Genomic DNA, 15,390 nt, shown 5'->3' on the forward strand with positions numbered 1-15,390 from the left:
AGCTGGCTTGTTACGGCGGTTACTGCCTCAAACCAAATAAGCCTGATACTTCACTTTCAATGCATATCCAGCATAGCTCTCTGCTTCAACGGCAGGGGAGAAGAAAAACTAATACTTCACGCATATCCAGCATAGCTCTCTGCTTCAATGGCAGGGGAGAAGAAAAACTGATACTTCACGCATATCCAGCATAGCTCTCTGCTTCAACGGCAGGGGAGAAGAAAAATTGATACTTCACGCATAGCCAGCATAGCTCTCTGCTTCAACGGCAGGGGAGAAGAAAACTGATACTTCACGCATAGCCAGCATAGCTCTCTGCTTCAGTGGCAGGGGAGAAGAAAAACTGATACTTCACGCATAGCTCTCTGCTTCAACGGCAGGGGAGAAGAAAAACAACCAATAAGGGCTGAACAACATAGTCTGGGTAAAACAAATAAGCATGGGTGTAGCTTGCTTATTGTGGCGGTTACTACCCCTACTTAATCAAGATTGATATTTCACTCGGATGCAGCTCCATCACTGCTCTCTACATTAATGGCGGGGGTGGAAGGGAAATAGAACCAAAGAGCTAAGAGAAACAGATAAGTATGAGAAAAAATGTGTGAAGCTTGCTGGGCAGACTGGATGGGCCGTTTGGTCTTCTTCTGCCGTCATTTCTATGTTTCTATGAATAGATTGTAAAGCTTTGGGGAGTAGGGCCTGCCCGATATGGTGAGTAAGTTTACACATGTACTGGCTGCATGCACATAAGTTCACCCTCAGAGAACAGAGGCACTCCTGGGGAAGGGTGTGCACTTACATACATAACTTTTGTATTTTCAAAAAGGTAGGCACATTTAACCTCCTAAAAGAAAATCCGTGCACAAATTATCAGGTGTAAATTATGTGCGTGATTTTGGTTGGGTCATTTTCTACTAAGGGAAAGCAATACGTGCACTTTCCCTTTGAAAATTGGTGTCACTTATGTCATATTTAATTGAAAATTTATGCGGGCTGTTATGAAATTACCCCCATGTGTCCCTGTGTACATCTGGTACGTGTGATACAAATCATGATAATAATTTGTAATATTGCTATTGACTGGACATGCTCAACAGCTCGGAAGAGGGCTGGTCAGAGTAAACACAATGACTGAAGATACGGACTTCCAGTCCACGCTAAAAACATCCTGGTAATTTCTTCAAAATCCATTTATAATAAAAGTCAAAAAAGGAGGTGTGCGGAGCAATATGCACATGGCTGGATGACTGCAGGGCTACTGAAATTAGGCTTCTGCTGGTGAAACATACTTACAACCAAATTTGTATAGTAAACATTAAATATATGTAGATAAATAAGTGTCAAACGAATGCGTACGTCCTGATGGAAACACCCCCCCCCCCCCAAACAAAATCTCAATACCTAAAATCAGTGGAGGTAAGAAATTCCAAAGCAGCAGAAAGGCCTCTTCCAAAGTTAGCAAAAAAAACCCAAACCCTACCTTTTACTACACTCCACCAAAAAGAATGAATCTAAAATATACATCTTTAAATTATTCTTAAGTAAGTTCAGCAGCTGGACTCATCATCAGTAGGCCCAGGTGCCTAAATATTGGCACCTGACAACTATTGCTGGCCTAGGCTCAGGAGGAGCCACTGCAGCAGACCCAGGACTAAGAGGAGCCATCGCCATCAGGGTGGGACTAGGTCCAAGAAACGTTGCTGCCACTGCAGTGGGTCAGGACCTGAAGAAAGTTGCTGCTGCTTAGCTTAGCTCCAGAAGGAGCCACTGTGACCTAGAGTTGCTCCCTGCCTACTCAGGAGAGAGGCTGGAGGGAGACAGAAAAATAAAAGACCATTAAAAAAAAAAACAAAAACAACCCAAGAGAACAAAAAAAAAAAAAAAAGCAAGAGATTACAAGAATTTATTTTTTTTTTGGCCATACCTCAATTTTTGATTGGTGCACAAGTTTATTAAACATGTTTTTATCCCGATCATTAGGATCATGAAAGTTATGGGGTTGACAACTGGAGAGATGCAAGTCTGCACAAAACTGAAGCCAAGCATGGCACAAGAAGACTATACTTGTACTTGCTTGTCAAATCCAACAAGATAGATGGAAGTGATATGAACAGGGTTAAGAGGTTGGATAAAGACAGAAGGGGTACGAAGTAGATGATGTTGATTTAAGTATGCTAATTTATATGCTCAACCACTGGAAGTGGCAGAGAACCAGGGAGGAAGACAACTAGACAGGTTAGATGGATTAAATTGGCCACTATCCATTTGGCCAAAAGGAATAACTATGACAATAAGATAATTTCTGCAGAGAACAGATCTAAGGAGGTTTTTTGTGTTACTCAGGAGATGTATTTATTTAAAAACTTTTATATACCGTCATTCTGTTTTTCAATCATGACCGTTTACAATGAAAGTTGAAATAAAAATATTCAAAAAAATACAATAAAAAAATAAGTAAAATATTCAGATAATACCATAAAATAAATCTGATTTAAAACACTAACATGGTTAAATTAAATCATAAGGTTAGCTAAAAATTATAAAATTAAACAGTTAAGCTTAAAATAATAAGATACAAAACTAAAAATGAAAAACAAATATAAAACAAAAGGCAATAAAATCAACAAATCAAATGAAATATAAATCCTGACTACTCATTCCAATGCCTTTGCAAATAGACATGGGCTTGATTCATCAAGGCATTTTCCCATAGACACAGAATGGGAGAAATCCCTCAATGAATCAGGCCCCATGTTTTTAAGTTCTTTCTGAAAATCATTTATTTATTTATTTATTTATTATTTTTATTATACCGAGTTTCATGATAAGAATCACATCAACCCGGTTTACAATTAACATGTGTGTGGAGGCAGGGAGTAACATAGTGATAAACATTTCCCAATTCAACATTAAATATAGTGTGAAACTTAAAAAATATTAAAACAATAATTAGGACGTGAGAAAGTTACAAAAAACAGGGAATAATAACTAGGACCAGAAAGGGGGAGGGAATTAAAAAGAGAATATTTACATTTCAGCCAACTGTTTCCAAATTAATAAATATGTATAATGTTATAAGCAAAAGATGTGTTGATGGGTTGAAGTGTGGAGAATTTAATCCAGTTCTGGGAAAGCTTTTTTAAAAAGCCAAGTTTTTAGTCTTTTCCTGAAAGTATGAACGCATGGTTCTTGTCTTAAGTCCGGTGGGATAGAGTTCCAAAGGGTTGGACCTGCTGATGAGAGAGCTCTAGAACTGTAGGATTTATGTTGGAAGGTTTTAGCATGTGGAACCTGAAGTGATTCTTTGTAGTGTTCCCTGATGTGTCTGGCGGATGTGTGTTTTTTAAAAGGGATTTGTAGGTCGAGTTGAGTGTATTGGTGGATGTTCTTGTAGATCATCATGATGGTTTTATAAATAATTCTGAAGTGGATCGGTAACCAATGAAGGTCTTTGAGGATGGGAGAGATGTGTTCGATTTTCCTGGAGTTTGTAAGGATTCTGGCTGCTGTGTTCTGGACCATCTGCAGAGGCTTGGTGTAGGAAGCTGGGAGGCCTAGTAGTAGAGAATTGCAATAATCTAATTTGGAGAAGATTATTGCTTGCAGGATTGATCTAAAGTCATGTGCGTGGAATAGAGGTTTTATTCTTTTCAGAATATGTAATTTGTGGAAGCAGTCTTTGGTAGTTCGGTTAATGAATGGTTTGAGGTTGAGACGGTTATCTAAGATGGCTCCTAGATCTCTTACATGGGTGGTTTGAAGGAGGGTTGGTGGCTTTGAAAGAGTGTTGTTTTCAGGAGCTATTAGGAGATATTCCGTTTTCGACGCATTAAGGACTAAGTTTAGGCTGTTTAGGAGGTGTTTGATTTCTAATAAGCAGCTGTCCCAATATTCCATTGATTTCGAGATTGATTCTTTTATAGGGATCACAATTTGTACGTCGTCAGCGAAGAGGAAGTGTTTCAGGCTTAATTTTGTGAGTAGTTGACAAAGTGGTAGAAGGTATATATTAAATAGAGTAGGTGAAAGCGATGAACCTTGTGGCACCCCTCTGGTGGAGGGGTGATATTGGGATTCTGAATTGTGAATTTTGACCCTATATCTTCTGTTTTCCAGGAAGGTTTTGAACCATGTTAGTGCGGTACCTGTCACCCCAATATTTGCCAGCTGTTTTAGAAGAAGGTAATGGTTGACGGTGTCGAAGGCCGCCGAGAAGTCTAGGAGGATTAGTAAAAATGCTTTGCCTTTATCGATTCCGGAGAGGAGGAAGTCTGAGAGAGAAAGAAGTAGAGTTTCTGTGCTAGCCGCTTTTCTAAAACCATATTGGTTTGGAGACAGAATGTTGTGGTCTTCCAAGTAGTTGGAAAGTTGAGTGTTCACCAATTTTTCCATTATTTTAGCTATGAATGGAAGGTTAGAAATGGGGCGGAAGTTGTTGGGATCATTTGGATTTAGATTCGGTTTTTTTAGTAGGGGTTTAATTGAAGCTGATTTTAGTTCATCTGGGTAGATATCCTGGGTCAAGGAACAGTTTATAATTTCAGCAAGGGATTTTGATATAGTATCAGGAATGAGAAGTAGCATTTTGGAAGGAATTTGATCAAAAGGGTGTGATGAAGGTTTCATTTTCTTGAGCACTGATTGTAACTCTGAGATCGTGATGTGTTCAAATGCGTTGAGTTGGATATTTTTGTTTGGGAGATGGTATGTATTATCTTGTGAACTAGTGGTTAGTGACAACTGATTGAAGAGGTCAGAGATTTTTTTGCTGAAATGAAGAGCCAGTTCGTCTGCTTTGGTCTGAGCGAGTTCGGGAGGTATATCTGGAGTGATAGGTTTAGTGAGATTGGAAACGAAGGCGAATAGAGCTTTAGAGTCAAAGATAAGGTGATGAACCTGACGGGCGTAGTAGTCTCTTTTTGTTTTTTGTGTACTGCTTTTGTATTGGTGGAGCGTGCGTTTGTAGTCTGAGAGTGAGGCCTGTGAAGGGGCTTTGCGCCATTTTCTTTCTTTCTGCCTGAGTAGTTGCTTGAGCTTTCGCAGTTCATCATTAAACCAGGGTTGTCTTTTGGATGCCTTTGAAGAGTGTTTTTTGGAGGTCAGTGGGCAAAGAGTGTTTGCTACTGATTTTGTTATTTTGGACCATGTTTGAAGAGCTGAGTTAGGTGTGGAAACATCGATGGTTGGTAGTTCTAGGGCTAGATGTTTGCTGAGGATTTCGGGTTTACATGATTTTCTATAAATAAAAGTGGGTCTTGAGTCAGGCTTAACATCTGGTTGTTGTAGGGAAAAGCTGGTGGAGATTAAGGAGTGGTCTGACCATGGGACTTGTTGACAATCAGGTTGATATGATTGAGAAATGCCACTGTTTGCGAAGAATAGGTCGAGAGTGTGTCCTGCTTTGTGAGTGGGTTTGTTGATTTGTTGTTTGAAACCCATTGCTGACATTGCGGTGAGGAAGGCTTCGCAGTTTGTTGAAAGGGGAACTTTGTCAACATGTAAGTTGAAGTCGCCCAAGATTATTGCTGGGGAGTCTAGGTTTAGGTGTAGTGTTATGGTTTCTAGAATAGGAGAGGTGTCTGACTCTAGCAGGCCTGGCGGGGCGTAGACAAGAAGGATTTGGAGATTTTCTGATTTGAATAATCCTAGTTCTAATTTGGTATTTGTGTTGATAGGATAGAGTGAGAACCTCAGGGATTTTTTGGCAGCTAGGAAGATACCCCCGCCTCTTTTTTTTTTGTCTTGGGATAGAGAAGAAGTCATATATCTGTGTTGGTAGTTGGTTAATAAGTGCGATGTCAGTGGGTTTGAGCCATGTTTCTGTTATGGCGCAAAAATCCGGTGTTGAGTCCAGCAGTAAGTCGTTAAGTATTAAAGTTTTGTTGGTAAGTGATTGTGCGTTGAATAGAAAGATGGTAAATAAGGTGAGACCTAGAAACTGAGTGGTAGGGGAAATCATGATTGGGATCAGAGATTTGTAGGTGTGTGGGCGGTAGAGCATTGTCGGTTGCGTGAAGGCTTGTTATAGATACCAGGGGAATGGCTGTATGAATGCTGGTAGTGGTTGGATAAGAGTTGGATGGGTGCTGTAGTTTGCAGGTTTGGTGCTGGTTGAAAGATGTTTTAGGATGGCTGGGTGCAGGTTGGCTGGGTGCTGGTTAAATGCTGCTGCAGGTTGGCTGGGTGTTTACTGTAGGTTAGCTGAGTGCTGAGTGAATGCTACTGAAGGTGGCTGGGTGCTGAGTGAATGCTGCTTGAATGCTGCTGCAGGTTTGCTGGGTGCTGAGTGAATGCTGCTGCAGGTTGGCTGAGTGCTGAGTGAATGCTGCTGCAGGTTGGCTCAGTGCTGAGTGAATGCTGCTGCAGGTTGGCTGAGTGCTGAGTGAATGCTGCTGCAGGTTGGCTGAGTGCTGAGTGAATGCTGCTGCAGGTTGGCTCAGTGCTGAGTGAATGCTGCTGCAGGTTGGCTCAGTGCTGAGTGAATGCTGCTGCAGGTTGGCTCAGTGCTGGATGAGTGCTGTAATGAGCTGGTATGGTGCTGGTTGAATATTGCTGAAGGTTGAATGGGAATTGGATGAATGCAGTTGAGAGGTGCCAAAGTAGGGGCAAGTATGCTGCTAAAGAGGCCTTGGGTCTGGTTCCTGGGTCTCTCCAAGGGGCTCGCTAAGGGGCAGGCACCTTAGGTCGCGCCCCTTTGGGCGCGCGACGCCCGGCGGGAGTCGCCTCGATTTAAAGGTCTTGTTGCCGCCTTGTGATTGGCCTAGTGCCTTTCGAGGGGCATATGCTATGTCTGTGATCTTAATTCCAAAGGTAATGAATTCCATAATTTTGGTCCTGCTATTGAGGTGGCTCTCTCTCTCACTTCGCTGAGGTGGGCTGTGATTATGAAAAAGATTGTATGCCAGTTATGTTTATTCCAGAGGCTCTGAATTGTAAGAGTTTTGCATAGTATTGAAAACATAAGATGGAAGGATTGAGAGGTAGGTTGGTTAAGAAAGGGGAGTTGCTCACTACTCTAGTCCTAGCGGTAGAAGCTGCCATTCAGATATCAAGGGGGAAAGGAATGGGGACTTTAGAGGAAGTGGGTCGGTTAGAATGGAAGAATAATTTATCGATTGTAATCCCACTACGTATTATTTGGACCCTTGTCCATAATTTTGGTGCAGAACCTTCCGATAGAATTATTAATAAGACTCCAATTGATTATAAACGTGTCCTTGAATAAGGGAGTTTATTTGGGGATATTGAAAAAGATCATAATTTGCCCCCTCTTGAAAAAGATAGGGGCAGATAAGGACGCTATGGTGAATTACCGCTCGGTTACTAATAGTCCATATTTGTCTAAAATTTTAGAAAAAGGAAACTAGGTATTTAACAGATAATTATGTTCTGGATGAGTACCAATCAGGATTTCGACCTGGCTATAGTACGGAAACTTTTAATAGCACTGAATGATGGGATTGTGAGAATTTAGACAAAGGAGAGGCTCTGGGGCTAGTTTTATTAGATCTTACCAGTACCTTTGATCTGATAGATCATCAAATATTGATTGGTAGATGTAATGTCTTAGGACTGTTGGAATGTGTGCTGAACTGGATATATTTCTTTTCGAAGGATAGGCAGTTGGAAGTGCATGTTAGGGAGGAGAAGGCAGAGGCCTATAGTCTAGATTGTGGGTTACCCCAAGGCTCCCCTCTAGCTCCATTGCTTTTTAATATTTTTTGCAACCGTAGGGGGGCCTTAATCCATAGTTTGGGGTTTAGGGGATACATTTGTGAGGTTGATGTTCAGATATTATGCCCATTTGGAAAGGATCCATTGATGATGTTAACTAAGATTCAGACAGGATTGCGGGAGAATAAGTTGATTTTGAATGAGGAAAAAACGGAATGGATGGTTTTTACTACAAAAGCCCCTCATAGAAGTTTAGAGTTAAGGGTCGGTAAGAAAAGATGTGATAACATTCTGGTAATTCAGAATTTGGTGGTAATTTATGATTATAGTCTGTCATTTGAACCACATATCTTTTGATGATGAAAAGGATATTTTTAGTGTTGCGTTTACTGAAGAAAATAAGGTATAAATTGAGTGTAGTGGTATTTAGATCAATAGTTCAGGCCACTATTTGACTACTGTAATGGAGTGTTGATGGGGATGACAGCTAAGAACTTACAACTTCAGGTGATGCAAAATATGGCAGTCAGGTTGATTTTTGGCTGCCCTAGACATATTAGTGCCAAACCATTGTTGAAAGCACTACATTGGTTACCAATGAGAGAATTGTATTTAAGATCATGACCTTCCTGTTTAAGGCATATAAGGGAGCAAGTTATCTGGCTCCCTTATATGGTGCAGGAATATATTCCAAAGCATCTGTTGCATTCAACAGAATCATTGTTCATAAAACCAGGAGTGAGGCAAGTAAGAAAAGAGGGGTTTGAAAAGGAGATGTTCTCGGTGGTAGGGTCTGGATGCTGGAACTCAGTTCCATTAGATATTAGACTGGAGGCAAATTAGAGTTTTAGGAAAAAAGTGAAGGTGTGGTTGTTTCCATTCCATGATTCATTTTATTATGAAATGTGATTTATGCTATTTTGTTTTAAACCGCCTTGATCAGCATGCTGTTAGTGCAGTATAAAAGATTTGAGAAACAAACAAAACCCTGTGGCTCATGGAGGGCCTAGATTTGGTTAGCACAGGAAGAAAATATTCTGTGGTGCCATGTAAGTGATATCCATGATGCTAAGAAAAAACAATTCTAACATTACTGTTAGACACAAGGCTAGAGTCAAACCCACATTCATTAAAAAAAAAACCCCAAAACTGAAGACATGGTTATTTGAACAAGCATTCATACAGCCGGGATAATTCCCTAGATATAGTTTTAATTATTTTATTCTCATTTTTTACTTTGTTTTATTCAGAATTATATTTACCTTATTTTGTTTACTTTACTCATTATTTATAATTTTAAGGGCAGTTTTAGAGTTTTTCTTTCTTTTTTTTTTTTTTTTTTTAGAGTAATTGGTTAGGTTTTTTAATTTTCAGTTAAAAGTTTTTACTTTATTTTAGCTAAAGTTTTGAATTGTTGCAAATTGTTCTTACCAATGGATTTTGTAGTATTTTCTTTGATTTGCCTTGTAAACCGATATGAAGCCAACATGAATATCGGTATATAAAACGTGAATAAACAAAATAAAATACAATAATTTGAACTGAAAAGATTAAATTTGCCCAGGGGTGGGGAGAACCTGAAGAAACATGGTCAAGGTAATGGTACGGGGGTTTAAACACTGGGTGTGCCTTATCCCTGGGCCTAGGTTTACACTAAGATTTTAATGTGTGCTACATCCGAATGAATTCAGATAAAATTAGACACATTTCTGTTTGTATTTTTATTCTCCATTCTAACTTAATGGCAGAAAAGGACCAAATGATCCACCTAGTCTGCCCCCATGCTTATCAGTTTACCAGCAATTTCCCTTAACCTTTGCCATGAAAGCAGAGAGTAATGTTGGAGTTGCATCAAAAGTATCAGGCTTAGTAATTAAGGAAAATAAGCGCCGTATCAGCTTGTTACCCCCATGTTCCCCAAACCGTAAATTTCGGGGCATTTCTTGGTTGCTGTCTGAATCCAATTCCCCTTTTCTCACTGCCGTTGGCGCACAGAGCAATAATGGAGTTGCATTAATAGTATCAAGGCTTAATTGTTAAGGGTAGCAACTGCCACACCAGCAAGTTACCCCCAGTTACTCCCCATGCACTCTTTTCTTCATTTCCAACCTCTAGCCTTTAGGGATCCACAGTGTTTTATCCCATGCCCCTTTGAATTTCTTGACTGTTTTTGCCTTCACCACCTCTTCCAGAAGGGCATTTCAGGCATTCACCACCATATTTCCTGATATTGGTTCTGGGTCGTCCTCCCTGGAGTTTCATTTTTTGACCCCTAGTTCTATTGATTTCTTTCCAGTGGAAAAGGTTTGATGATGGTGCATCATCAAACCTTTCAGATATCTGATGGTCTGAATCATATCTCCCCTGCACCTTCTTTCTTCCAGGGTGTAGATATTCAGATCCTTCAGCCTCTCCTCACAAGTCTTCAAATGCTGACCCCCCTCACCATTTTGGTTGCTCTTCTTTGGACTGCCTCCATCCTAACTTTATACAAGTATGAATTTTGACATACTTGCTACAACTACAGTTTACCTCTTGAGATGGTGAAATGGCTATTATTTAGGGAGACATATGAATACAGCCCAAGGGTCCCTTTAAACATGAATCAAGACGACTAGATACAAATCACAGGTGTATCCTTAACATCTTGTGCAAAATACTATTGCTCACTCTGGCAGCTTTTTATGATAATTTAAGAACATTGAATATAAGGCAATTTCTTGTTTTTAGTTGTGGCTGTTTTTGTTTCTATTCTTTGCCCTGGAATGTGAGCGCGATTCGTCTGCATTGGTTTTTTTAAAATTTCTTTTTAAATCGGTTTCACCACAGGCAGCCTACCATTATCAGCGCCGGCAGCCCCCTTATCTACTCCTGCTGTGGATGTACCCACGGCTCTGTACTACCATTATTCAGGCAACAGTTTTCTTTCCAGGCTGAGCATCTCATGAGCATGAACCAGCTCTGCATCCTTTCACTTTACCTTTATGGTTGCTATGAAAGCAGTTGTGAGGTATGAGCACAGCCGAGGAGGCATGGTGAGTTTGCCAATTTCCCGGTCATCCCGCAAACAGCTGGCGATCGTGTGCTGGCAGAGAAGCTGCAGGCTGGAGATCCTGTGCTCCACTCGGACGACGTACAGGGCAGGGCCAGAGGCCAGGAACAAGCGCGAGTCTCTGTGTCCCCAGCAAATCGACATGATGGGCCGCTGGGAAACAAAGAGAAAGAAAATGCCATCAAGTTTCCCAAGCCAAAGTCACTGCTTCTGAAAGGCCCATACATTTGTTTACTATTACCTCCCCCTCCCCACCCCGGGCAGGTTCTTCTTGGTGTTTTTCCTATGGAGTTATTAAAACACAGACATTACACCAGTGATATTTTTGGAATCATCTTGCAAATTATTCGCTGACATGAAACAATCTACTCTGTCTGCTTTATAACTTGTTCCATATATCCAGCCAGGGCTCTTCCAATTAGCTCTGAGGGCATTCTGTCTTTATTAGCAAAATTCAAATAATTTGTGCCCAATTTGCTCAGATAGATTCAGTTTCTTCTGTTCAGCCAGGCCAATGAAAGTTTACATCAGGTATGTATTCAGATTGTTAAAAAGTGGGAGGATATTCCCATTTTAAAAACTATTATTCATAATATGAACAGTTCAGTCTTTTCACTTAACCCTTGCATTACTTCGTTATTCAAGTTTTTTTATTTTATTTATATCAATTTTCAAAGAAATATCCAAGTAATATATTTGTTAGGAACAGCATAAGATAATAAAACAAAAAACCTTCATAACAAAGAAAAACTCAGGTAATATATAACACCTATGCCATGTCAATCCACAACTAAAGGGGAGGTCGTCCAAGATCAAAAGAAAAATAAAGAACTTAAACTTTACAGAACAAAATTAATGGCAGAACACAGACAGGCCCTCCATTTTACTGTAGTGTCTAAGTAAATGGTGAAGAAGTGACTCCAGGAATGGAAATCCCAGAGCTGTTCCTCTGTTGTTGCCTTTCATTCAAGAAGCCAGATAGCTGGGTGGGGTCAAAAAAGACATTTAACCCCTTGAAATTTTACAATACATTTGCAAGGAGAATTAAGCCAAAAGAGTACTCAGTTGCAAAACTCCAGATCATAATAATCTAAATCCTTTCCTTTTAGCCTGGGTTACTTTTGAAACATCAGGATAAATATGGACTTTTAGACCATTAACAGACTCCTTATTGCAAAAAAAAAAAGACTTTAATAATAATCTCAATCAGAGTCCAAAGCTAAAGTCACAATAAGAGTTGCTAGAAGTTTTGCTTATCCACTGGTTTTTCCATCTCTGCAGTCAAATTGAGGGCATCCAAAGAAACTTGAGGTAAAACTGGCTCTTGTACAACATTTTTGAAAGGCAAATAAAAGGCCTTAGAAATGGGAAGAATTAGTCTTGAGTGACAATCTACCAGCAATCATCTCTCAAACTGTCAACTTTTCAGAATGCTATTTAAACAAGCTTCTGTTCAATATTAAAGCAGCCAACTCTTGAGCCCTAAGACCCTACAAACTATAACCCAATATCTTCCCTTCCCGGTTAAAGTATTGGAATCAGTACTGCTTGAACAATTAATAACTACTTAGACGAACATAGTAATATGGTTTTTGTAAAAACCTGAGTACCGAAATATTGTTGCTTTCCATGTTTGATACAGTTTGTCATTGTTCTGAGCATGGGACAAGTTATCTCATTTTACTTGACCTCTCCTCGGCCTCCGATATTCTGACCCACGCCATACTGTTAAGCCAACAGTATGGCGTGGGTATTGCCAGGCTGCCTATTGTTGGTTTCTATCTTTTCTTTCAGACCATGCTAAGCAAGTATGGTTTGGGCATACTGTCTCTTTATGGCATGAATTAGCCCTAGGGTTTTCTTAAGTGTCAGCCCTCTTCACCATGCTCTTCAATATCTATCATACCTTTTTGTGTGAGCTGTTAGCTGGTTTAGGCATTTGATGCAAGATCAATACATAAAAAGTTTTTTGTCAAGTTCATTTATCATGTCATGAAGTCAGGCCAACAGTATGGATAAGAGAAGATGAAGATCTTGAGAGGTTTTTCCTCTGGTTAAACTCCTGTGATACAAACTTGATGTTTACTTTCACACTCAGTAAGGAACAAGTAGTGTTTTTAGATATTCAAATAACTACTACATCAGATGGTTTTGATTTTTCAATTTATCATAAACCAACTGACTGAAATAAAATACTACACTGTACAAGTTTCCACCCTAGGCATTTATGAGAATATACCTGTGGGTCAATTTTTAAGGCTCTGATGTCTTTGCTTGACAGAAGAGGAATTTATCCAACAGGCTACAATTATAAGACGATTTTTACAAAGGGGTTATCTGGCTAAAATAATTAGGGAAGCTTATAAAAGCCCAGTGGGCTAATCATTAATTGTTATTTAGATCTTCTAAAAAAACTACAGAGCAGAAATTGGTTTGCATGTTACCTTTTCCTCCACATACATGTGCTCTTAAATCAAGTGCAAAAAGTACTGGTAGGTATTGAGTGTACTTCTAGTTTTTCTGGATCAACCTATTTTTGCATTAAAAAGAGCTGCAAATCTTTGAGATATGCCTTGGAGTCAATATTGAATGCTAATAACAAACCACCTGGCCATTGTATATGTGGACACTACAATATCTGTGACAAGATATATTACGGACAAGTGTTGATTTTATCAAACTGCATATCATTTAGGTTTTGTCAAAAGCTTACATGCACATCAGGAGCAGTTTATGCATTATGGTGCCCTTGTGGTCTGCTAAGACTAAATGATTGTTTAGGATGTGTACACAGGAACACTTAAGCTATATCCGTTGCTAGAAAAGTGAAGCGCCGGTAGTATCACACTGGATTCTCATACACAAGAAGATGTAAGAGTGGCAGCATTAATACAGTTGCAACATCACAAACGAGGTGGAATTTTGATCTTCAAGTAACTCAAATAGAACAGTGTTTTATTTATAAATGAGACACAGTAATGCCTTAAGACCTTAATAAAGAGACTAGGCCATTTTTTATTAGCACTTTATTAGCATTAGATTCAATATATTCAATATCTTTATTAGTATAAATTCAATTGAAGCGAATGACGATGGCAGCAGGTTAAGAGCGTGTGATTGGTCAGGTTCCTATTAAAAACGTAAGCATAAAGAGAACATACACAGACGCTTTGAAAAATGGAAATTTGAATGAAAAACACTCAAAGTTAAAAGCATTTTTATATGTCTGTTAAGTAAATGTTTTATATACTCCTATTATACTCTGCTCTCTCCAGCCCCTGAAGCAGATAGTGTCGCTGGCAGTGTCAGAACATAAGAACATAAGATATGCCATACTGGGTTGGATCAATGGTCCATCAAGTCCAGTATCCTGTTTACAACAGTGGCCAATCCAAGTCATAAGTTAGGCACTAGAGAAGGCAGGAATAGTATAGCACAAACAGAAAAGGACAACATAAAGGTTTTTCACATTTACAAGAAAGATAAGTGTGGAGCTAAGAGTATTATAAGTGTGCTGTCATGAGTACCAGCCACAGCTTCGCTCAACCCCTCATAGAAAAAACAGCCAAACTTAACCCTACAGAACCTCCAGTCAATCCAAAACCAACGCACAAACACCTTCCACTGCAACAACATGGTCACAGTTCGAGACCGTAGCTTCTACCAAAGTAGAAAACATTATCCGAAAGATTAACCCAGCAGCACACCCCCTAGACTCCATCCCAACAAAATCCCTCAAGCTGATTCCAGACTGCCTAGCTAGACCCATCGCGGACATCACCAATCTTTCCCTTGAACAAGGAATACTCCCGGATTCCCTCAAATGTGCTATAGTTAAACCCATCCTAAAAAAAGCACATCTCGACCCGACCATCCCATCCAACTATCAGCCCATCTTGAACCTTCCGTTCCTGGCGAAGATCATCGAAAAGACGGTTAACCACCAACTCTCAGAATTCCTGGAAAACCACAACATTCTAGCTCCCGCCCAACACGGCTTCAAAAAATTTCACAGCACAGAATCCCTACTACTCACCCTCACAAATACCATACTATGAGGATTCGACAGAGGCGCATCCTTCCTCCTAATCCTACTAGACATCTCCGCTGCATTTGACACCGTCAGCCATAAAATTCTAATTCACAGACTAAAAGAAATAGGCATCACCGGCACCATTCTCCAATGGTTCCAATCATTCCTCACCAACAGAACCTTCAAAGTAACCCTTGGAAATACAACATCAGAAAGAATACCCCTCTCACAAGGAGTCCCCCAAGGCTCATCACTTTCCCCCACCCTCTTCAATGTCTATATGCTACCACTATGCAACTACCTAGACAAAACAGGACTCACCTACTTTCTGTACGCCGATGATGTACAAATCCTGCTCCCTATCAGAGACAACATCGACAAGGCACTAAACCAATGGGAAACATACAAGACAAACATTACCACCATCCTCTCAGAAATGGCACTAACGCTCAACCAGAACAAAACGGAAATACTTCACCTCACTAAAAAATCCTCAATACCCATAACAGATCCCTCAATCCTACCCAAATACAACATACTCCCGACGGTTAGAGACCTCGGAGTCATCTTGGACCAGGAACTGAACTTCAAACAACATATCAAGACTCTGATAAAAGAAGGTTTCTACAAA

The 15,390-nt window shown here is 39.9% G+C and overlaps 1 protein-coding gene across 3 annotated transcripts in view; it reads right to left on the reverse strand.

The window, feature by feature from the left end:
• Positions 1-15,390, reverse strand: part of LOC115088412 (tubby-related protein 4-like) — a 281,728-nt gene that overhangs the window by 30,651 nt on the left and 235,687 nt on the right. For all 3 annotated transcript variants that reach the window (XM_029596655.1, XM_029596654.1, XM_029596653.1), the window contains one exon: positions 10,655-10,879. In XM_029596655.1, the coding sequence (XP_029452515.1) occupies positions 10,655-10,879 (225 nt within the window). The remainder of the gene's footprint in view (positions 1-10,654; positions 10,880-15,390) is intronic.

Source organism: Rhinatrema bivittatum, chromosome 3 (assembly GCF_901001135.1).
Source record: "Rhinatrema bivittatum chromosome 3, aRhiBiv1.1, whole genome shotgun sequence".
NCBI classification, from domain to species: Eukaryota; Metazoa; Chordata; class Amphibia; order Gymnophiona; family Rhinatrematidae; genus Rhinatrema; species Rhinatrema bivittatum.